The 23,120-nt window shown below is 37.9% G+C and overlaps 2 protein-coding genes across 3 annotated transcripts in view; one reads left to right on the forward strand and one right to left on the reverse strand.

Annotated features, from left to right (window-relative positions):
• The window catches only part of LOC114248501 (nephrin), a 424,177-nt gene that overhangs the window by 291,145 nt on the left and 109,912 nt on the right, over positions 1–23,120 (reverse strand). The gene's annotated exons all lie outside the window — the stretch shown is intronic.
• On the forward strand, positions 1,918–5,968 carry LOC114249204 (uncharacterized). Its single transcript, XM_089738245.1, has 5 exons — positions 1,918–2,031; positions 2,137–2,992; positions 3,088–3,357; positions 3,578–3,769; positions 3,930–5,968. The coding sequence occupies exons 2-5, from the start codon at positions 2,137–2,139 to the stop codon at positions 5,774–5,776; spliced, it is 3,165 nt and encodes a 1,054-aa protein (XP_089594371.1). The 5' UTR covers positions 1,918–2,031; the 3' UTR covers positions 5,777–5,968.

A 23,120-nucleotide genomic window follows, 5' to 3' on the forward strand; every position in this document is an offset into this window, starting at 1 on the left:
TTTTGGAACGAAGTTCCTTATGCGACGATGCGGAGGGGTACACTTTTTTTTTTTTTTTTTTTCTCTTACACCCGACGTCCGATCCCCTCCGAGGTCAGAACCCTGGATGAGGTAGGGGGGCTACCGCGGTCAACACTACAACCAGACGGCGCGGCTCACCCCAAGGACGCCCAGCCGACGGAGCCTTCGAGGCGAATCGAAGGCTCTGAAACGTCGACCGTCTCGGTACGGCAGCCCGTCGGGCCGCCCAGACGGTGCCGCTGGTGTCCCGGAATACCCGCTGGACCAGAACTAGCCTGCCGGGTCGGGACGCGATACACCGTCGACCGGTCGCTCTATTCACTCCACGGCAGCGCGCTAGAGTGCTGGTAGCGCGCCGCGCGGCCTCTCCCCCTCAGGTCGCCCCTTGACCTTCACCGGGGGGAGGCCGCTACCTACAGACGGAGGGGTACCCAAACCGGGAAAAAACGTCCGTAACGCAAGATTTTTTTTAATAATGCACACAGTGTACGACTTAGCTTTGTAATAACGTACAAAAAATAACATTTTTTTATCATTCATTGACCACGATATCAGAGCGTTCGTTTGCGCAATACACTAATTCTTATGCAAACCACCATGAATGAAGTGTACCACAATAAGTTCGCACGTTACCGAATGACCATGGGTTGTTGCGAAGCCTCCAGTTTTATTTTCTTTATACCTCGAAGGAACTTCGTTCCTAACTGGAGTCCCACGACACCACTTTTTTTTTATTACCCTTTTAGGCAGACAAGTGTACGGCCCACCTGATGGTGACTGGTTGTCGCCCATGGACTTCAGCAATTCCAGGGCCAGAGCCAAGCCGCTGCCTACAATCATTGTTAATGATTAACAAAAATATTTTTTTGAAGTTTCATCAAATATTCAAGTTAATTGTTGTCTTAAATCGTACGTAACAAAAATAAACCGGCTCTCCCTCTCCATTGTTTCTAGAATCATCTACGTGATTCTTCACGAAATGAGGCTTTAAAAGAGTCTACAATTAGGCAGCGGATTGTAGGTTTCTAGGGATAATTTCTGCTTTGGAATGAATTTTCCTCCATATACCTCGCGAGCAGCATAATACATCCCTTTTAAAGCATGACTATATGATGACCGATTTTTGATAACGCCATCTTGTTGTAGCTTCAAAGCGGTTAGTTGCCCTCAAATAAGAAAAATAGTATTATTATTCGCCAATAGATGTCGGGAAGAGTCATAAAGTTGATTATTGAAAACACGAATGAAACAACATTTTCTGAAAATAAATCGTAGCAAGATCGATTTATCGCCCCCGAAATCCCCTGTATACTAAATTTTATGAAAATCCTTGGAGCCGTTTCCGAGATTCAGATTATATATCGACGGCAAAAAGCAAACCTGCTGTAACCCACATCAGTCACGATTTTTTTTTATTTCATATTTGGAATCAGAAAAAAAAACTCAGTCGAATGGTTCTATTCCCGTGGCTCAACGACGATTAGAAATTTTTGTACAGCAATAGAATTAATCCTATTTTTTCAAAAAGACAACTGCTTACTTGAAGTAAATAACATGAAAAACAGCATTTTCCTAGCATTTGTTATTTACAACAACTTTGCTTTTCCTAATAAAGTAATCATTGTAGTTACAGCACCGTTGTACGCTGGTTAGTGCGGTTTACAGCAAAATTGCATATTATTTTTTAGCAAGGTACCACGTTTACGACATTTAGTATATAATAAACTATTGATCCTTGTAGTGTACTACAAGAATAACAACTATGATATTGTAGACAATCGCTAATTACGGCAACATAAACACATAAAAGTTTTTAGATTCCTGTTATCTATGCCATTTTTAATACAATATTACTGTGTTGATTATGTGCGTTTACCGCCATTAAATACGCGCGCTCGCGCTCACTTGGTCGCGGCTTACCGCGTCGCTCAGTCGCTTCGCGGCACCCAGGAAGGTTTGACGTATTTGCTGTTACTGTGTGTCTTCGCGGAATTGGAGTGACTTTAAAAGGTAAGTATTGTTCTTGTTATTATATAATTTCAAAATGTTATGTTAGTTAGTTTCCTACCTACTGCAAAGTAAGTTCGTATAACTATAAACATTAATTGATTTCAGATGTCTAAACGCCGTCTTGATTGGAAAGAATCGCTAAAACCGGATGTTACTGTTGGCAAAAAAAGAGGAAAAATAAACATTTTAAAAGATGAAACCTATAAAAATGAAAATGGTAAATTGACTCTTGTGTCTAGTATTAAGACTAAAAAGACATCCACGCAAACAAATACGATTAATAAAAATAATACCATACAAGAATGCACAAGTACACTCAGGTCAGAAATTTGTACTCCTGAAATGTCTCATGTTGAAGAAAAATTTCAATTTATGAACAATGATGTGGTCCCCACTAACAATGATACTGATACACAAAAACAGGACAATGAGAATATTGAAATGACTCCCCGACAGTTATCACGTAGATTAGATGTAGAAAATTTAACTCCAACATTCAGAAAACCCGACTGTTTTTTAGCAGAAACTAAAGAAGTGATGAAAATTATTACACCAGTAAAATTATTCCCTACACCATCCAAGACGCATATAAAAGAAGCCTTTAAAATTATTCCTCCGTACGATTCTGAAGAAAATGAGGAAATTAAACATAATTTTAGTAATTTAAATAACATTACATTAGCGTTGAATGAACAGAATCGTGAAGATAATAATGGTGAAGGGAAATTTTCTCTAGACTACGTAGAGCTTCCACCGGACAAAAGTTGTTCATTCTCTATTCAATTAGAAGAAGAGCATGATATCAGCCAGGATAAAGATGATTGTATCCAAGATTTGATAATTGAAGAAGCTGTCACTAATGAAAATTTCGTATGCATAAAAAAGATGACTGATGATAATAATAATATAGAAAGTTGCAGTGATTTCAACGAACTAGGAATGGATAATCTTTTCCGTAAAGGTTTGTATTAAATTTTATTTATAAAAATAATATGCTTATAAATATTTATTAAATAAGTACTAAATAAAACTGATTAAATTATAATTTATTTTCAGGATTTAAAAATATGATAAATGAAATTGATAATAATATAGTTTATTTCAACAAAGAAGCAAATAAAGAGAGAACTACTTTTGAAGAATCATCGGAAATTTTAGCAATAGCTCAAATACACAACGAGCCTAGATCAGAAAATGAGGCTAGTAAAGACCACCATGAAATTGTAAAACAATGTTATATTGAAGGTGGTGATGATATAATTAGTATAGCCGAAGATGAGACGGTCTCTGTCTTACCCAGACCCACGAACGAAACATCACATACAGGTAAATTGTCAATTTCTTATTCTTACTAATCATTTATGTTATAAATGTGATTATAAAATATACCTAATATCAGTTCATTGAACTTGCTTAACCATGCTACCAATTGTATTATAGCATTACTTACCTCTTACTTACCTACTTACTTGGCCTAGGCCTTAATAAGCCTATGTCCAGCAGTGGACGTCTATAGGCTGATGATGATGATTACTTACCTTAACAGCTTCTGCATATACGCAAAACTTGAAAATAAACAGCTTTAAGAGAAACGCACATTACAATAAATCCTATATGGACTACATGTCGGATGAGGATGTTCAACAATTTTTAGATGAAGCTTTCCCTTCCGAAGCCTCCAGCGCAGAATATGATACAGAAGAAAGCACAGACACATCTAATGATGAAAGTAAAAAGAGTAAGTGTTGCCAGAGTAAAAATATGTTTACATGCGTTTGTGTGTATGTATGTATGTGTGTGTAAATATGTATCTGTGTAATGTAAGTGCCATGTGTTTCAATATTATTATGAATAATAAAAAAATGTATTACTTAATAAAATAATATAATGCATTATAGACAAGAAAAACAAGAAGAATAAAAAGAGTAAGCAAGGCAAGAAAATAACAAAGAAAGGTATAAAAAATAAAACGGAAGACCATAACATTTCTGCTAAGAAAAAAACAACAAAAGCTTTTATTTGGAAAGAAAACAAGAAAAAAAAAGAAATGGGTGAATCTTATAGCAATCATAAAGAAAAGTTAATTGAAGCTAAAATATTGAAACCAAATCCATGTGCTGGTAAGAATTGTGGAAATGATTGTGGTAATATAACTGAGGAGAAACGTCAACAATTATTTTCATATTTTTGGCAACTTAATAGTAACCAAAGAAGAAAAGATTGGATAGCTCAATGTGCTGTGAAAAAGGCAATCAAACGACCAAATAAAAACAATAATACAAGAAGTTGCGCTTACGATTACTTCATAAATGAAGGAGAAGGAAGGAGAAGAGTTTGTCAAAAATATCTTCTAAGTACTTTGGACATAACTCAGCGATTCATTCTGTACACATTGGAAAACACAGATGGTGGGTATGCGAAAACCGATGGACGTGTATCAAATGGTGGATCTAACAGAACTAACGAAATAGTTACAGAACATGCAAACAACTTTATAGAATCTTTGCCGAAAATGCCATCACACTATTGCAGGAAAGACTCAAAACGATTGTATTTTCCCGAAGAATTTAGGAACGTATCTAACCTGTATCGTATATACAAAGATAACTGCAGGCAAAGTGAAATAAAAGCAATGTCTTTTCAAGTATTTAGGACTTGGTTTAAAAAATCTTACAATATCGGTTTCCACGTGCCGAAAAAAGATAAATGTGCCATTTGTGTGAATACCAAAAATAATGAAGAGAAATCCGGAGAAGAAACAGAAAAAATACAACAGCATGCTAATGAAAAGGATGAATCATATAAAAGATTTAAATGTCATCAAAATATACATAAAAAGGATAAAAGTATAATTTGTGCAAGTTTTGACATGCAAAAAGTTTTAAATACTCCACATGGAGATTCAATGATGCTCTATTACAGTCGAAAATTATCGGTTTATAATTTTACGATTTACGAAAGCTCTACTAGAAGAGGATACTGCAATGTGTGGACAGAGATAGATGCAAACCGTGGAGCTAACGAAATTTGTACTTGCTTATATAATTACATTAAAAAAATTGACTCATGTGGTTTAACAAGAACTTTGTTATTATATTGCGATTCTTGTTATGGCCAGAACAAAAATAAATTTGTCCTTAGCATGATACGTTACGTACTGTCTCAATGCAAGAACATAAAGACAATTCAAATTAATTATTTGATTCCTGGCCATACCTATATGCCAGTGGATAGTGTTCACGCTACCATTGAGACTAAAATAAGAAAGTGTATCGTTTGGGCACCATCACAATGGCCTACTATAATGGAATTGGCACGTCTGGATCCAGAGCCATACAAAGTTGAAGTACTCAATGGAAAAGATTTCATTGGTTTTGACGATCTTGTTAACTCTACATTTAATAAAAAACAAAAGCTATCAATTTCAAAACTAAGTATTGCTACCTTCAAGAATCAAGAACCCAACTTGATGTATATTAAAAATTCAATGTTACCTGACGCAGAAACCATAACAATTCCTTTGAGTCCATTAAAAAATACAAATTGTTTGAAGGATATGTTATACCCTACAGCATTAGGAATATCTGCCAAAAAATACAAGGATTTAACGAGTCTAGTCAATAAAAACATAATTCCTTCAAGGTTTGCTGCAGAATACAAAAATTTAAAAGTAAGCATTAAAGCAAAGGATTACTTAATGGACACAGATGAAGAAGACATACAAGAAATAGATAGTGCAAATTGATTTAAAAATTGTTAAACTGATTACGTCATTTTGATTTTATGATATTTTATAATGTTTTTAATTTACCCTAAAATAATTTATTTATTCAACATTTATTGTTCACAAAACATACATAAACTTTTGCTTTTGTTCTTTCCACATAATTTCCAGATAAATATTTTATTTTGTTCTCCCAAAATAAATAAATTTCCATAGCTACAGCGTTATGTTTTACCATCCTTTCAGTATTTCTAGCAGTAACGACAAATGAAATGCATCTAGTTATACACAAGAATATCATTTACTTCAGAATTGACACAGATAATTTATTGGTTTATGTAATTACATCAAATATTCTTTACGCGTAAATGTTTGATTTTGAGTCTCCCATACATTTATATGCTTCATTTACAGCAAATTCACGTAACAGACAAAAAGTTGCTATTGTTGTAACCAACACAAACACATAATAAAACTTACTTCTGGTAAAATCTTAGTATTCGGCTTGATAGAAAACAAAAAAATACATTTTGGTTCTTAAAATGATACTTCTAAGTTTTATAGTTTAGGAGTTTTTTTTTTTTTTTTAAATAAATAATTTTCTTTTGCCTCTGGTGAACATTTTTCATTTTGTGGGTTATAGCAGGTTTGCTTTTTGCCGTCGATATATACCTAGTCAGGTCATAAATTCTGTCACATGTTTAATGTAAAATAATTGGAACAAGTTTATTCATTATGTAACCATTCATATACCAAAATGAACTTAACAAAACATAGATTCTTATGACACTAAAGTTTATTCAAAATGACCTCCGTGATTTTGAATACAGGCCTTCAATCTGCGCGGCCAGTCGTCTATCGCAGCACGAACGAGGTCCATGTCAATATCGGCGGCTGCCTTAATCAAGGATGTCTTGACTCCAAATTGGGATGAGGCTTTGAGCACGCCTTTTCCTCCAAGTGTTGCCATATCTTGTAATCTAACGGATTCAAATCTGTACTGGAGGAGGGCCAGTCTTCGTGCCGGATGAAGTCGATTTCACGCGCCGCCAGCCAGTCTTGTGTGCTCTTCGCTCTATGAGCTGGCGCCGAATCTTGTTGGAATACCCAGTGCCTGTTATTGAACATGGTATGAGAAACAGGTTCCACAAGGTTCGTCAGGACTGTATTTTTATACACAACTGCATTCGTTTTTACACCTTTCTCACAAAAATGTACCTCTGTTAAGCCCCAATAAGAAACTCCCAACCATACCATGAGCGAGGATGGAAAATGACCTCGTTGGACACGCGGAATACGGTTGCTCGCTTCTTCACTACTGTGTGCGTACACCTTATCATTTTGTTTGTTGTAGCTCTCTTCTACGTAAAAAATTTTTTCATCCGAAAAAAGAATTTCCCGATATTTTTTTCCCGCGTACCGCTTCAACAAAGCGCGGCATCTCTTCAGTCTCAGGTCCATTAGACGAGCATTCAAACGATTTTCTGTTTTTCTTCAATACGCCCAAAGCCCTAAGTCTTCATTTAACACCCTTTTCACCGTGTTTCTGCTTAACCCCATCTGAAGGGCCAACAGTTTCTGCTTACGTTTGGGATTTCTTTGAATTCGCGCCTTCACAGCTTTTATCACTGCTGGAGTCCTAACAGACCGAGGGCGACCACTTCTTGACCTGTCATCTACACTAGAGTCTTCATTGTATCGTTTGATGGTACGATGAACGAATCTTTAAGTTATATTCAAATTTTTCAGTATGTTAAAAATTTGAATTGGCGCGTAACCGCAACGATGCAACGCAATAACTGCAACACGGTCTCCTTTAAGCGTCCACTCCATATTTAAAAATGAGTGAAATTCTAAAAGTATACATTTTTATTTTCATGAACAATTCGAAATTCGAATTCAATAAACTTTTTTGTGGCCAGCATTCTAAAAGAAAAGTTTTTACTGTGTGACAATACTTATGACCTGACTAGTTATATACAAGAATTGCTCGTTTAATTTTGGAATGAATTTTCCTTCATATATCTCGCGAGCAGCATAATACATCCGTTTTAAAGCATGATTAAAAACATCTTTAAAGGTAGCCAGAGAATGGTACGCATTGGTCGGGTATCCGTAAATTGGATTCCCGAACTTAAAGAAACATATAGCCAGGGTTTATTGGTTATGGCTTATATGTAACAAATGAGTACCAGGCGGTTCTAGACCTGGCTATTAGTTCAATTAAGACACAAAAAAATTTTTGGACAGAATTGGATTTTAAATTCTGACCATTACATACGCATATGACAAGGAATCTGGAGCGATGTTGTTTTTAAAAATGATGACGTCACCGTGTCTGACGTAATTTTCTTCATTACTAAGATTGCCTTCCATAGCAAGTCGTATTTATTGTGGAACAGCAAGGGTTGTTTGTTCAAGAATTCTCTGAATACGGTCTTAAATAATTGTTTACATGCATTGGACTTATAACACTTCAGATTTTAACATTATGCAAACAGTCAACTTTAACAACTCTTAGTTAAGTGAATTATAATTTTATTTATTATTTAAAAAAAAAAGTGAATAGCAGTTAAGTGAATAGCAGTACTGATATATATGACTGATCGTTAGTAAAACATGGGTAGGACATGCATACTTACTGTTCAAACTGCAGTACTGCGTCGATTTATATGACTGATCGTTAGTAAAACATGGATAGGACATGCATACTTATTGTTCAAACAGCAGTACTGCGTCGATATAAATGACTGATCGTTAGTAAAGCATGGATAGGACATGCATACTTACTGTTCAAACTGTAGTATTGCGTCGATTTAATATATATGACTGATCGTTAGTAAAACATGGATATGAATGCATACTTATTGTTCAAACAGCAGTACTGCGTCGATATATATGACTGATCGTTAGTAAAGCATAGATAGGACATCCATACTTACTGTTCAAACAGCAGTACTGCGCCGATATATATGACTGATCGTTAGTAAAACATGGATATGAACATGCATATTTACTGTTCAACGCCACGATAGTTCAGTGAAGGCATTCGTAAAAAAGCAATTTGCGAATACTCTCCCGGCCTAGTTCTCTCGCGCGACTTATGCCAAAGCTTCATCAGCGAAATTACATATTCCCGTATAAGACTTATGCTAATTTATTTTATAGTTCTGGCAGAGTACGTCTTATTTAATGGGTACTCGTATACGGGGTGGTTTATTGTGTATTCAGGACTTGTGTACATTTTATACAGGGTGTGCTAGAACAGTTTTTGAAATCTAAAGCAAGTTACAGGACCGGTGACTGAAAATAGTAAAGAAAAGATAGTAAAACGGAATTTGCTAACATTATGTTGTTGTTGTCGTCGTGTCCGGTTATAAGGGGGCGACAGCCATTTTAAAATTACGAGAACTCCTTCGCTTGATTGATAAAAGACCACACTAGTATACGTAGTATTAGACTAGTATTTTTTGATTTTCTCGTTTAGTAAGCACAATTAGACTAAAATTTTTTGATTTTATTTTTTATTTGCAACGTATTGTTCCAAATGTCTGGAATAAAAGAATAGTAAATGTGAGATAAAATTTTGAAAGTAGGTTTGAAATCAGGTCAACAATCATTAAGGAGATACCATAATTCCGTACGTACGAATAACAGGTAAACGATACCTCCGCGCGCTACGATCGAACGAGAAGCACTAAAAATGAGGGTTTTTCTTTTGCTACCTATTCTTACAGCCTTGAGAGGCTATATCAGCGTTACCCTAGCGTGTAGGTGAGCCCTCGGGGCTCAAACCGGAGGTGTTGCTTACACTGGCCCTAGCAAGAGCAGTGTTTCGCAGAATCTACCACCGGATCGGAAACGCGACTCACTGAGAAGATCCGGCGAGAAACTCAGTGGGCTTTAGATACCACGAGCTACTTAGAAATATTCAACACTACGATTGAGAAAAAAAAAATTCAAGATGTTTTTTCTTCCTTAGACGGGTGTACGAGATCACAGCCCCACTTGTGTTAAGTGATGTGTTGCTTTCTTTGTGTTTCTTTCTTTCATTCTCACTTTACTTTCTTTCTAAGTGTTGTGTGCTTGTGTAGGTGATGACATATCCAAACGTATATGTCATCACTTACGTCGGCACTTAAGCTCTATGTTGGATAGTGATTACGAAAATTTTATTACTCAGATTTTTGTTACTCGATGTAATTCCTTGCGAGTCATTTTGAACTTGAGCAGAGTACGCATAAGGATAATTTGTGTCCACAAGATTTTAGTAGCGCCGCAGTAATATCTCTTGATGCGAATAAATCAGGCGTCTCATCCTTTAGGCCACGACGACTTAACTGTAAACAAAACAGTTGAATGGTTTAAGAATTTCGCACACAATATGTAATACACGCAATACAGAATCCTTACAGGCAACCGCGCAGGTACAATTAATGCGAACCAGCTAATTTGTAATTCAAATTTCAATCCACCACGCCGCCCGAAGATTCACAAGCGTGACGTGTTTACTCATAAACGCGCCACGGAATACGTAAATGTGACGACATTTATGACGGACCGTTATTACTGAATCGCGCTAACGACATTCTCCACGACTTGAATAAGGCTCTAACTTTTATTATTGCCTTTGTTCCCGATCCTGCGGACAGAATGGAAAGCAGTCGACGTCGCCCAAAACACGTCATTTCGGATCCACTAACCGTGCTATAAGGTACCTCAAGCACCGGTAATCGTTCTCGTCGAACCCGTCGCTTGCACCGAAGGGCTCGACGAGTAAATTAACCCACAGACACAGGCCACTGAGTTTCTCGTCGGATCTTCTCAGTGGGTCGCGTTTCCGATGCGGTGGTAGATTCTACGAAGCACGGCTCTTGCTAGGGTTTGTGTTAGCAACGTCGTCAGGTTTGAGCCCCGTGAGCTCACCTACTAGTTAAGGTTACGCTGAAATAGCGCTCTCAAAGCTATCAGCTGAGGGAGGGAAAAGAAATTGGCTTTGTAGGCAGACAATCTGATGGCCGGTGGTTACAGTTGAGCACGTTTTTTTTTTTTCAGCGTAACCCTAACGTTTGTAGGTGAGCTCACGGGGCTCAAACCTGACGACGATGCTAACCGTTAGTGGATCGGGAGGATCCGAGATGACGTGTTTTGGGCGACATCGACTGCTTTCCATTCTGTCCGCAGGATCTGGAATGTAGTTACCGGCGGCCACGATGAGAGGGTTCTCGTGTCGTGCCGCTTTATCGAAGTGGATAACTCTGTTAAGGAAGTTTATTTCATCGGCGCATCGAAAAATATCTCTGAGAATGCACTGTAGAAGAACGCAGCGGTTGTATGAACTCTGTTCCGGTGTCAGAAGTTGCTGTGGTTAAAAAGGAGACGTAAAGATCATCGCGAACAATTCTTCAGAGGAGTCTCCATTGAACATACAGTATAAACACAGAGTACCGAAGTTTAGTCCAGTCAGGCCTGTACACGTATGAGTTACCCGTGTGGACTTATAATCCGCCCTACCGCCAACACGTACAAAGCCTATGTACAATTACAACAAAAGTTCAACTACTATTTCTTGTGTCATCATGAACATTCCCAATTGTTGGCGCTTCTAATCACAATACACCAATGATTGGACCCAACAGCTGGTGTTATTCTGTACTTGGAAAGTGCCTAGTGGAAATATTAGGTACTGTTGTCGATGGGGAACATTATGTTTGTCTTGACGAGTACTATTCAGTTTGTCTCTTATGTTGATTTATTCAAGATCACCATTTTTAATGTCGTATTAATAGCGTAGAACTTCGACATTACGTCTCAAGGTTTACTGGTGGTTGGACCTCTTGTGGGTCCGCACGGGTAGGTATCACCCTGCTCATGCCGTGAAGCAGTAATGTGCTTCAGTTTGAAGGGTGGAGCAGCCGTTGTAGCAATACTTAGAACTCATATCTCAAGATGGGTGTCGGAATTTACGTTGTAGATGTCTATGGGCTCCGGTAGCCACATAACACCAGGTGGATTGTGAGCTCGTCCGCCCAACTATGCAATAAATAAATAAAACGCCTTGGTCGTTGACGCCGGTCGAGGCCTTGCAGCAAAATTTGTCTCACAGTTCAATCGTATTGAAATGGCAAACAGCTTTAACATTGTTGAGTATCAAAGCAGTTGCAGGTAGAGCGTAGCAGGAACAATTACTGGCATCTACGAAATTTGAAATTCAAATCTCGCACTTCCGCTTAAAGATTCAAGAGAGTGACGCACAAAGCCGCGCTCGCTGCCGGCCGTGGTCAAGTCATTAATTAACTACCGGCCTCCCGTAACAACACGAAGATCTCGTATCTGCATAGTTTAATGGGATTTGAAATTGTAATTTATTGTATGAGCGGTCGCCGCAGCCTTTCTGACGTTAGGAGGTTTGTTTGAGTGCCGATTCTTGAAAAATAAGAAGCCAGAATGGCCTCCATGGTACTGGTAGATGCGTGGGCAAAAAATGCTGGTATAACTTCATTGATTTTTACCTTTCACTTTATATTTCAAGGTAGATTTACTTTACTGGTGGTAGGACCTCTTGTGAGTCCGCACGGGTGGTACCACCGCCCTGCCTATTTCTGCCGAGAAGCAGTAATGCGTTTCGGTTTGAAGGGTGAGGCAGCCGTTGTAACTACACTGATACCTTAGAACTGATATCTCAAGGTGGGTGGCGCATTTACGTTGTAGACGTCTATGGGCTCCAGTAACCACTTAACACCAGTTGGGCTGTGAGCTCGTCCACCCATCTAAGCAATAAATAAATAAATAAAAAGGTAGCGCGAGTTGTTTATTCGCACATGTTTGTAGTTGTCACCATAGATATATTCCGGCTATGGAATGAGCTTCCCTCCACGGTGTTTCCCGAGCGCATGACTCTTCTAGTCCTTCCTATGCTCCTTCTTCAAACGAGGCTTGTGGAGAGTATTAAGCGGTAGGCAGCGGCTTGGCTCTGCCCCTGGCATTGCTGAAGTCCATGGGCGACGGTAACCACTCACCATCAGGTGGGCCGTATGCTCGTCTGCCTACAAGGGCAATAAAAAAAATATATATATATATCTTTATATGGTACAACATTGGATTTTTTACCTTACACTTTATATTTCAGGGTAGATAGTGTTTTTGTTCCCAATGAATTCCGGTAAGTACTGATTTGATTGTCTACTCACATAGAGTACTGAAAAACCGACAAAATCAATATGCTATATTCCTGTACCATTTTCTTGCATTCAAACAAAGTCGACAAACAGAATTGCTTTCAAATAAATTGCTATTTTCGCATGGTCATGATTTGAAACATTTAGTTTGGGTTTTATGTTGTTGCTGCTGACATAATTTGAATACGGGACGTTTTAGAGATGAGCCGCAGTGTTTTTTTGAGGTTACTTATGCGGTCTCGAAATACATAGTCAGGACTTCAGTCTAATGGGAACGAAGTGTAATCTAAACATAATAGTTTGAATGGATAAACGAAACTAGTATTGGCATAGCCGCAAGGCAGTTATGCGCTTTGGTTTCTAGGAACATCGTCAGCGTAACTTCGACCTTATTTCTCAAGTGGTACAACAGCATTCAGGTCGCTATTTAAGAAGCCTGTCAGTAACGTTACAAGTTGACCGTAACTTTATTGTTCAAATGGCTGTGACTGGAGTAATCAACTGCTATGGTCTCACAGCATTTGATTGATTGCTTCTATAGATAAGTCAATTCAACATCTATATATTAATACGTGAAGCAAAAACTTTGTATCCCTTTTTACGAAAATTGCGTGGACGGAGGAGTATGAAATTTTCCACACTTATACAGAATATAGAGAAGTGCAGAATGCTAATATTTATTTAAAATAATGCATAAAAGATACATTAAATCAATAAAGAAAACATTACACACACTACATACCATGTATTTGACGCACACACTCATGCATACTATTTACTGTCAAACTTTTGTTCTTGGCGTCTGTTGTCAAATTGAGAATAGATTAAATATTGTTTGTCTTTATTAATATTTGTTTATAGTGTAGTCTTGGCGAAATTTGTGATTATAGAAGTATAAAATACAATCATAATAGTGTACAAACTTACAATTCCAATTAATTATTATAGTCGAATTTCGACTACTGCGGGACCTCTTGTTTAAATTATTAGTTGGATTGTGGAATTTATAAACCGCCCTAACTTTATAAGCCCTACTAGTAAAACTGTCGTTTCTATTTTGTACGTAAATGAAAAGGCCTCATCATGCGTAAGTCTCAAGCTACGTGATTCAACAAAAGGAAGACAAAAGGAACGAATTTACAATCTGGGTCGTAGGTCATTTCATTATCATTATATCGCAAGGAATCTGGTTAAAGGGCTGAGGTTTTGAACTGTTGAGAAGTCAAGGCCCGACCTAAGAGTTTGCGTCCGAGCATTTCGTATTAATGAAGCGTGGAGAACCTTTTGAAATGCATAGCATACGGCTTTAGCCTTTCATTGAGCTATTTACGAGATTGGTATACAGGATATTTCATTACATACCTATGAAGATCTGCGAGAGAAATACGATGCCTAAACCAATCTATCCGTGTCAGTTGGAACCTCTGGGTCTGCGGAGGGACTTCAGTTCCCTATGTATTTTGTACCGTATGTGCCATGTGGAGTGCTCTGAGGAATTGTTCGAGATGATACCGGCATCTCGTTTTTACCATCACACCGCCCGCCACCGGAGTAGAGTTCATACATACTACCTGGAGCCACTGCGGTCATCCACAGTGCGTTTCCAGAGGTATTTTTTGCCACGTACCATCCGGCTATCGAATGAGCTCCCCTCCACGGTGTTTCCCGAGCGCTATGACATGTCCTTCTTCAAACGAGGCTTGTGGAGAGTATTAAGAGGTAGGCAGCGGCTTGGCTCTGCCTCTGGCATTGCTGAAGTCCATGGGCGACGGTAACCACTCACCATCAGATGGGCCGTATGCTCGTCTGCCTACAAGGACAATAAAATAAAAAGTTGAGAAGGCCTACTGACCAGAAAATGATGTGAAACCGAAAATTAACTATGCGGTTACCACATGTCGATCTTTAGCAGAAAATAATCCTCATAGCTCCATAATAAATTAGCATGCACGTGCACGTTTCTCGCATTATAATGGCTGATTGTCAAACAGAGGCTCCGAATTAACATGAACTTAGAAGTTTGGAAAGTTTCGTCGACGTCACCCGCAGAGTTCCAGCTCAGTGGGAAAACGTACGTGAAAATTGTCATCAAGTGGGATTTGGATGTTTAAACCATTTAGTTTTTGTGTTTTTTTTTTTTTTATTGCTTAAATGGGTAAACGAGCTCACAGCCTACCTGGTGTTAAGTGGTTACTGGAGCCCATAGACATCTACAACGTTAATGCGCCACCCACCTTGGGATATAAAATCTAAGATCTCAGTATAGTTGCAACGGCTGCCCCACCCTTCAAACCGAAACGCATTACTGCTTCACGGCCAAAATAAGCAGGGGCGGTGGTACCTACCCGCGCGGGCTCACAAGAGGTCCTACCACCAGTCAAATCTTCCAAATAGTGTAAAGTAAACTAAGCACACACAAGATTATTTAATAATGAAAAGTGTTTCTTTAATGCTAGTGGAATCAGAGAGATTGGATGAAGTCCAAACTAAATAAATAAATCGTTCAAAGTGGCCTCGATATTGGAGAGGCTAATCGAAAGATATCTTAGTATGGTCATATAATGCGATCAAATATAAAAGCGATAAATTAGATATAGCTATAAATTAATAGAAAGCCCGATATAAACCTGAATCGTGCTAACGATGTACACAGGATAAGCTTCAATTTATATAAGTTACAAGAAAAATTTTCGGAACTTCGCGTCGGTCAGCTGAGTTACAACACGCTTGGTGGAAGAAACCCCCGCCTTCGCAGTTACCCTGTGTTACCCAAAAGCAGACTCCAAATTCATATCATGATTCAAATAGCTAAAGAAAAAAAAAGCTAGCAAACCAAATCGTCCATGCGATTGCGATCAATGGCTATACTATCTATAACTGTCGCATATGGCGATGCATCTAAAAATCGTCTTCTCATTATTAAGGAACCTATAAGGAACCTATAGTTAATCACTGGGTAGTAGATATAAAAGAATATTTAATCTTATATAGCTTTAAACGAGTAATTCTTGTATATATATAATCTGAATCTCGGAAACGGCTCCAACGATTTTCATAAAATTTAGTATACAGGGGATTTCGGGGGCGATAAATCGATCTAGCTACGATTTATTTTCAGAAAATGTTGTTTTATTCGTGTTTTCAATAATCAATTCTTCCCGACATCTATTGGCGAGTAATAATACTATTTTTCTTAATTGAGGGCAACTAACCAAGATGGCGTTATCAAAAATCGGCCATCGTCTAGTCATACGATAACGGAAACAATATTATGAATGTCCATTCGCCAACAATTGATATGATGATGTTGGAGCCATTATTCACATAGCTACGTTCTGTAAATCACTGAACCAAAATTCTTAACAAGACACTATTTTTTTCCAAGGAAAGTACAACAGAAAACGAACAGTAAAGAGACCACTTTATTAAGGTTTCGTATAAGGTCTGACGTGCCGAAAAGAAATGGCCGCCAATTTCTTACTAGGATTAAGGCGTGTCCACTGGACTAAGTATTTTCGTGGATTAGGCCGAAAGTAGTATCGTAGTATCTGGTTACGTGAAATGAAAATTTTATTGTATGCAAATGAAACGCACTTCGGATTAAGAAATATTTTTACATCATAATAGATTTAAAATTCGATGCGAAATAGTTTTACTATCACTAGTATATTATTTAAAGTGTTTGTGTAGATCTACTCAGCTCCTAAGTTAATTGTTGTTTTTCCAAACATAGTATGTGTTTGATACGTTTTAAACCTCTATGTAATATATAGGGCGTATAAAGAAAGCGACATAGTTAGCAATTAGTTAATTTTTAGCTAGTTAGTTTTATTTATTTCTTATATCTATTTGAGCATAGTTCTCTAATTAATCTCTACTTCTCTAAGTAATCTCATGATTCACATTTCTCGAAACTTGATATTTTGTGTTCTAGCCATATTACAACGCTTGACAATAAAAAATGCAAGATAATGGTTCCCATTCGTCCACATTCAAGTGAATTGAGGTCAAAAACATCAATAATACATATTAAGAATATATTCGGAATAGCTGATCTAAAATCGTTCAGTATAAAATCCCCCTCACTATCTACTATTCACTTCGCACTAGTTTTATTTGGAGAAAACGTAATGAAGTAAGCGGTTCCCTCCCGAAAAAAAAACGGATCTGATTTTCGCAACAGATGTGTCGGTCCATCTATTGATTAAAAAAAATAACAAGGTGTCTGTTGATTTATTCGATTTTTCTTTTATGGTACCTATCTATTTTAGTAGATTTTTTGTTTAACATACCAATGGAATAATAGGTCCAGTTTGGAACCAAGGTGGTGGAAACTGGACCAAGGTGGTCACGACCCTCAGTAATGAGGAAACGACAAAGAAGAAGGAATAATAGGCGATGATTATGTAAGATATAATATTAAGATAGCAAATAAATAGGGGAGAAATTGTTTTAGATAATTACAGTATCTTCCATACAATCACAACCCCCACGACTGGTATCTCTGCCCACTAACAGAAACCTCTACGATTTTGTATAACAATGTTCGCTGCGTGGTAGTCATTGAGCACTACGGCGTTGTTAACGTAGATATTCTGCCTTCGCTTTCCATAGAAAACAAATACCAGTAAACCGACTATATACTCATCTATACATATAAATAAAATTATAGTGTCTGTTTGTAATATTGAAATAATCGCTTTTTACTACATCCATATGAATAATATATATACGGTACATACACCAAAATAACATTTTTTTAAATTTTGTCTGTCTGTTTGTTTCGGCTAATCTCTGGAACGGCTGGACCGATTTTGATGAAACTTTCACTAATATGTAGCTGATGATATAAAGAGTAACTTAGGCTACTTTTTAGACTAGCTTCGCCCCGCGGTTTCACCCACAGTTATTGTCGTACCGCGCGCAACATGGCGGGACTCGCCTATTAATAATAAATTTTAATGTTTCCGAAGCGAAGCGAGGGCGGGTCGCTAGTAGCTGATAAAATGACGATACTTGTTCGTGAGATTTCGTTAGTCTTCCAATTGCGACTTTGTAAATTCAAGATTGATAGTATAATAAAATATGAAAAGTGTTTGTTCGCCGCCATTGTAGGATAATCATAGTATTCCAAAATACAATCAATAAGCCAATAAAGTCGTTATTACACAAACTAACAATTACGGTTGAAGAAACTGAAATAATGACGACAGGTGCCAACCATATTGATTAGTTCTCAGCGACACCAATACAGATTGCCCAAAGAAATGAGGCAGAGAATTCTTTGTCTCTTTCTTACTAGCTATTCATCCCACATTGTGTTTTGGTCAGCTTTATCTTTCACCTACATTTCGCTCTGTCTCTTACATCATCAACAGTAACATTGCATTCAGTCTTGCCCTTCAACACCTACATCTTTTCACCTTGTCTTGGGTTTCTAGGTCTCTGATGTAGTCTATGTGACCATACAATCTCACCCCACATTCCAGATAATTACTATACTTTTGATGCCAAAATGTGTAGTGTTTATTTTTCTTCCGAGCAGCAAAGGAGCAATGGATCGACAATGCCCCGCTTTTGTAGCGCATCAGGGATGTTTGCAGACGCGCACATAGATTGTTTTTACGCTACCATGCGTAAGAGGTGTGCATCTCTGGTAAACAGAGTGAGGGCCAGCTCCACCAGTATCCTGAGCATGATCGCAAGCAGGCTGGACTGTATATACATGGGTCGCTGTGGTGCCATCTCCCATGGGATGTTACCACAGTAATTCATTGTGATGTAAATATAACTACTAACATAGGTCTAAGTCTTATTAACAATTTATATGAGTCATGGATACTTGAAATAAAAACATTATTATTATTATTATTATAGGTAGTTGTTTTCAGAGGGATAGCTTAAAACGTATTTATGATCATCATCACACCTTGAGGGATCTGTCGGAACCTTAAGTTGATAACGAGGTTTATGCGTTACTTACTATTGACATCAAGAATAATGTGGGTTCGAAAATATATTTACAAATGTTATAATGAAGTCGTCGTGGCCTAAAGGATAAGACATCCAGTGCATTCATATCTTTCGATGCAACGGTGTTCGAATCCCGGAGGCGGGTACAAATTTTTCTAATGAAATACGTACTACACAAATGTTCACGATTGAGTTCCATGGTGAAGGAATAACATCGTGTAATAAAAATGAAACCCGCCAAAATTATAATTTGCGTAATTACTGGTGGTAGGAACTCTTGTGAGTCCGCACGGGTAGGTACCAATAATCCGCCTATTTCTGCCGTGAAGCAGTAATCCGTATCGGTTTGAAGGGTGGGGCAGTCGTTGTAACTATACTGAGACCTTAGAGCTTATATCTCAAGGTGGGTGGCGCATTTACGTTGTAGATGTCTATGGGTTTCAGTAACCCCTTAAAGTCAGGTGGGCTGTGAGCTCGTCCACCCAAAGAGTCATAAAAAAAAAATTCACCATAGCATTTTTTTTAAATATCTGATTAAAATGCCATTCTAGCGTTAATGCTCTCTCGCTTTGGATCGAAACCCTCGTGCCTCCGACAGGTTTCTGATTAAGTTCGTTGTAGGTTTCAAGACAAATTAACTTTCCCTCGGGTCATCTAAGCCTTACCGTTCAGTCTTTTCGCGGAATCGCTGCTCTGAAATCTGACTACAAAAAGGTTAGAGTGGTGAATTTGCAGCGGCCACGAAGAGAGGGTTCTCATGTCGAACGTTTCTAATGATACTGACAACACACTGACACACTGCTTCTCAGTGGGTCGCGTTTCCGATCCGGTGGTAGATTCTGCGAAGCACTGCTCTTGCTAGGGCCAGTGTTAGCAACTCTCCGGTTTGAGCCCCGTGAACTCACCTACAAACGTTAGGGTGAAGCTGAAATAGCCTCTCAAGGCGATCAGCATAGGTAGGAAAAAATGCAAAAAAAAAAAGAAACATGTTGATAGTCGCAAAGAGCGGAAAGTGGAATTCTTTTCTACCGCAGCCTCACAAAGAAATTGTGAGGAATGTCAATAGTCGAACTATAAAATTGTTATACAGGATCGCAGATCAGAAGGCGTTCTCAGAAGTTCTGTCTTTGAATCCGAAACGGAATCCACTACAGCCTTATTCGATTACAATCGAACTATGTCAAAGGAAAATCGATTCTAAGCCTTTGAAATAAAACTTTACCGATTTTTCTGTACACGAATGCATCCAATACTATCTTATATAATTCACAGTGAGCTAAGCACTCGATATAGGGATGCGAACTGTTATTATTTCAAGATCAAGTGGTGCCATTTTCAGAATTTTACACCGATCACAGAGCCGAGTACATATCTATTGATTGCTTTTTTTATTTTTTTGTATTGCTTAGATGGGTGGCAGAAATAGGCGGGGTGGTGGTACCTACCCGTGCGGACTCACAAGAGGTCCCACCACCGGTGATTACGCAAATTATAATTTTGCGGGTTTGATTTTTATTACACTTTGTTATTCCTTCACCGTGGAAGTCAGTCGTGAACATGGCTAATATTGGAAAACGAGCATTATTTGTCAGAGACGTGTCAATGACATGTCTACCATTCGTCATTCATCGTCAAGCATTGTTCAAAGTCTATTTCTATTAAGCAAAACCTTTTACGTTTCTGTACTTAATTAAAATCTTGATTTAATTGTCTTTTAGCTGCCATTTCGCTTAATTAAGTTAACTCGAACGAAAACGTGTTCTCGTTAGCCATGATTCTAGACTCTTAGACTAAAGCTCTTTTTAATTATTGTTTATGACATTAGATTTGCCCGTGGCTAGATCAGAATTAGATTTCACAGGCGTCGTCCATATATTTTTTTTTATTGTATAGATGGATGGCCGAGCTCACAGCCCACATGTTGTTAAGGGGTTACCGGAGCCCATAGATATCTACAACGTAAATGCGCCACACACCTTGAGATATAAGTTCTAAGGTCTCAGTATAGTTATAATGGCTGCCCCACCCTTCAAACCGCATTACTGTTTCACGGCAGAAATATGCAGGGTGGTGGTACCTACCCGTGCGGACTCACAAGAGGTCCTACCATCAGTCCAGTCCTACTACCACCATAACCCAGAATGTAAATGAAATCGTCTAGGTATATTAAATTATGTATAAGCTTAAAACTCCTAAAGGACTCCTCTTTTGTTTTGCGATAAAGAAATTCAACACCGGATTGCAGACAACCAGTTATGGACATGTTATAGGACAATACTGGTGGTAGGACCTCTTGTGAGTCCGCGCGGGTAGGCACTAACGCCCTGCCTATTTCTGCCGTGAAGCAGTGAGCTGAGACCTTAGAACCTATGTTTCAAGGTGGATGGCGCATTTACGTTGTAGATGTCTATGGACTCCAGTAACCACTTAACACCAGATGGGCTGTGAGCTCGTCCACCCATCTAAGCAATAAAAAAATATAAAAAAAACAATAAGTAATTTCAATGCCTCAGTGAGCTAACAAACTTATTGTGTAGGCACGTCATTGTCATAGGTTTAGACTGTATTTTTTATTTAGAACTATGTAAAAGCAATCATGGTTCGTTGAAAGAAGTTGTTAAACGACGTGGGCCGTCCTAAGTCGTCGTGGCCTAAAGGATAAGACGTCCGGTGCGTTCATATCGAGCGATGCAACGGTGTTCGAATCCCGCAGGCGGATACCAATTTTTCTAATGAAATACGTACTTAACAAATGTTCACGATTGAGTTCCATGGTGAAGGAATAACAGCGTGTAGTAAAAATCAAAAACCCGCAAAATTAGGATTTGCGTAAATAGCGGTGGTAGGACCTCTTGTGAGTCCGCACGGATGGATAGGTACCACCATTCTGCCTATTTCTGCGTTTCGGTTTGAAGGGTGGGGCAGCCGTTGTAACTATACCTTAGGACTTATATCTCAAGGTAGGTGGTGGCATTTGCGTTGTAGATGTATGTGGGCTCCGGTAACCGCTTAACACCAGGTGAGCTTGTGAAGTCGTAACCCACCCAACCAATAAAAAATAAATAAATAAATAATTATAAATTTAATTTAAGTCAAAATTTGACGTCTAAAATTTGTTATTCAATTTGTTATGTCGAAAAGCTGCATAAACCAACAAATGTCAAAACCATGTAAGGAAAATCTGGCTTCTTATAATTCAAACAAAATCTTGTAGCGAAAAATTCTCGATAGCAACCCTAGTTATAAAGGGTTGGATGCTCTTCAACATATTTTTACATTTTCTTACTATCCCAGGAATTTACTGTTCTATTTCGGAATAGGAAAAAGTATTTTTCTTTCGTGTCAAAGACTCGAGAGCTGACGATTTCTTTTGAATATCAATACTTACTTAAAGGTGTATCGTGTGTAATGTATCTGGTGATTTTTCTTGAACGTTGACATGAATAAATATTCAGTTGCTGCTTGTGGCATGTCAGATACGGGCTTATGCTACAGTTACAAGTGAGTATCAAATTGTTGAAAGGAGTGAGTTGTGTATTGGCATAACCAGCCATGACAATTATCATGTTATATCCGAAAAGCAGTAATCACAAAACAGACCAATTAACGGTGTATTCCAGTCTTCAAAAATAAAACACCGGATCCCTTATATACGGTATACTTATTAAGGGCGATACCAATTTAATAATAATAATAAATAAATAAATAAATAAATATTTACTAACAATCACGCCACGTTAACTGGTCCCGTGATAAGTTCGTAAAGAACTTGTATTACAGGTACCAGATAACGGAAATAAATGTAAGATTTTTATTATACACATACATATATTTAATATACATCCATAACCCTGGAAAAGACATTTATATTTATCATACAAATATCTTCCCTTGGCGGGATTCGAACCCGCGACCCCCTTGTGTAGTGACCATGTCACTTACCACACTACACCAGACGGCCGTTAAAGATGAAGACGTTGAAGATTTAAAAAAAATTTAAGAAAATATATTGAAAAAATTGAAATTCAACTAAAAAATGAAAAATAAATAATAGTTTAAAAAAACTGACAAAATACGGTTTTATAGAAAATAAATTTTAATAAATTTGCCTTAAAAATAGTGTAAGAAAAAATGTGTTTATTGTAAAAAAAAAACTGTGGGGTGCATGGTATCAGTACTTATAAATATTTTATGAACAGATATGAGTAGAAGGG

Source organism: Bombyx mandarina, chromosome 24 (genome assembly GCF_030267445.1).
Source record: "Bombyx mandarina strain Sakado chromosome 24, ASM3026744v2".
NCBI lineage: Eukaryota > Metazoa > Arthropoda > Insecta > Lepidoptera > Bombycidae > Bombyx > Bombyx mandarina.

What these genes read in the sequence shown, in the direction of transcription:
- LOC114249204 (XM_089738245.1), top strand. Translation starts at nt 2,137, where the DNA reads ATGTCTAAACGCCGTCTTGATTGGAAAGAATCGCTAAAACCGGATGTT. An exon ending in GGATAATCTTTTCCGTAAAG is followed by an intron (nt 2,993 to 3,087) that starts GTTTGTATTAAA and finishes ATTTATTTTCAG; the next exon opens with GATTTAAAAATATGATAAAT. An exon ending in GAACGAAACATCACATACAG is followed by an intron (nt 3,358 to 3,577) that starts GTAAATTGTCAA and finishes TTACCTTAACAG; the next exon opens with CTTCTGCATATACGCAAAAC.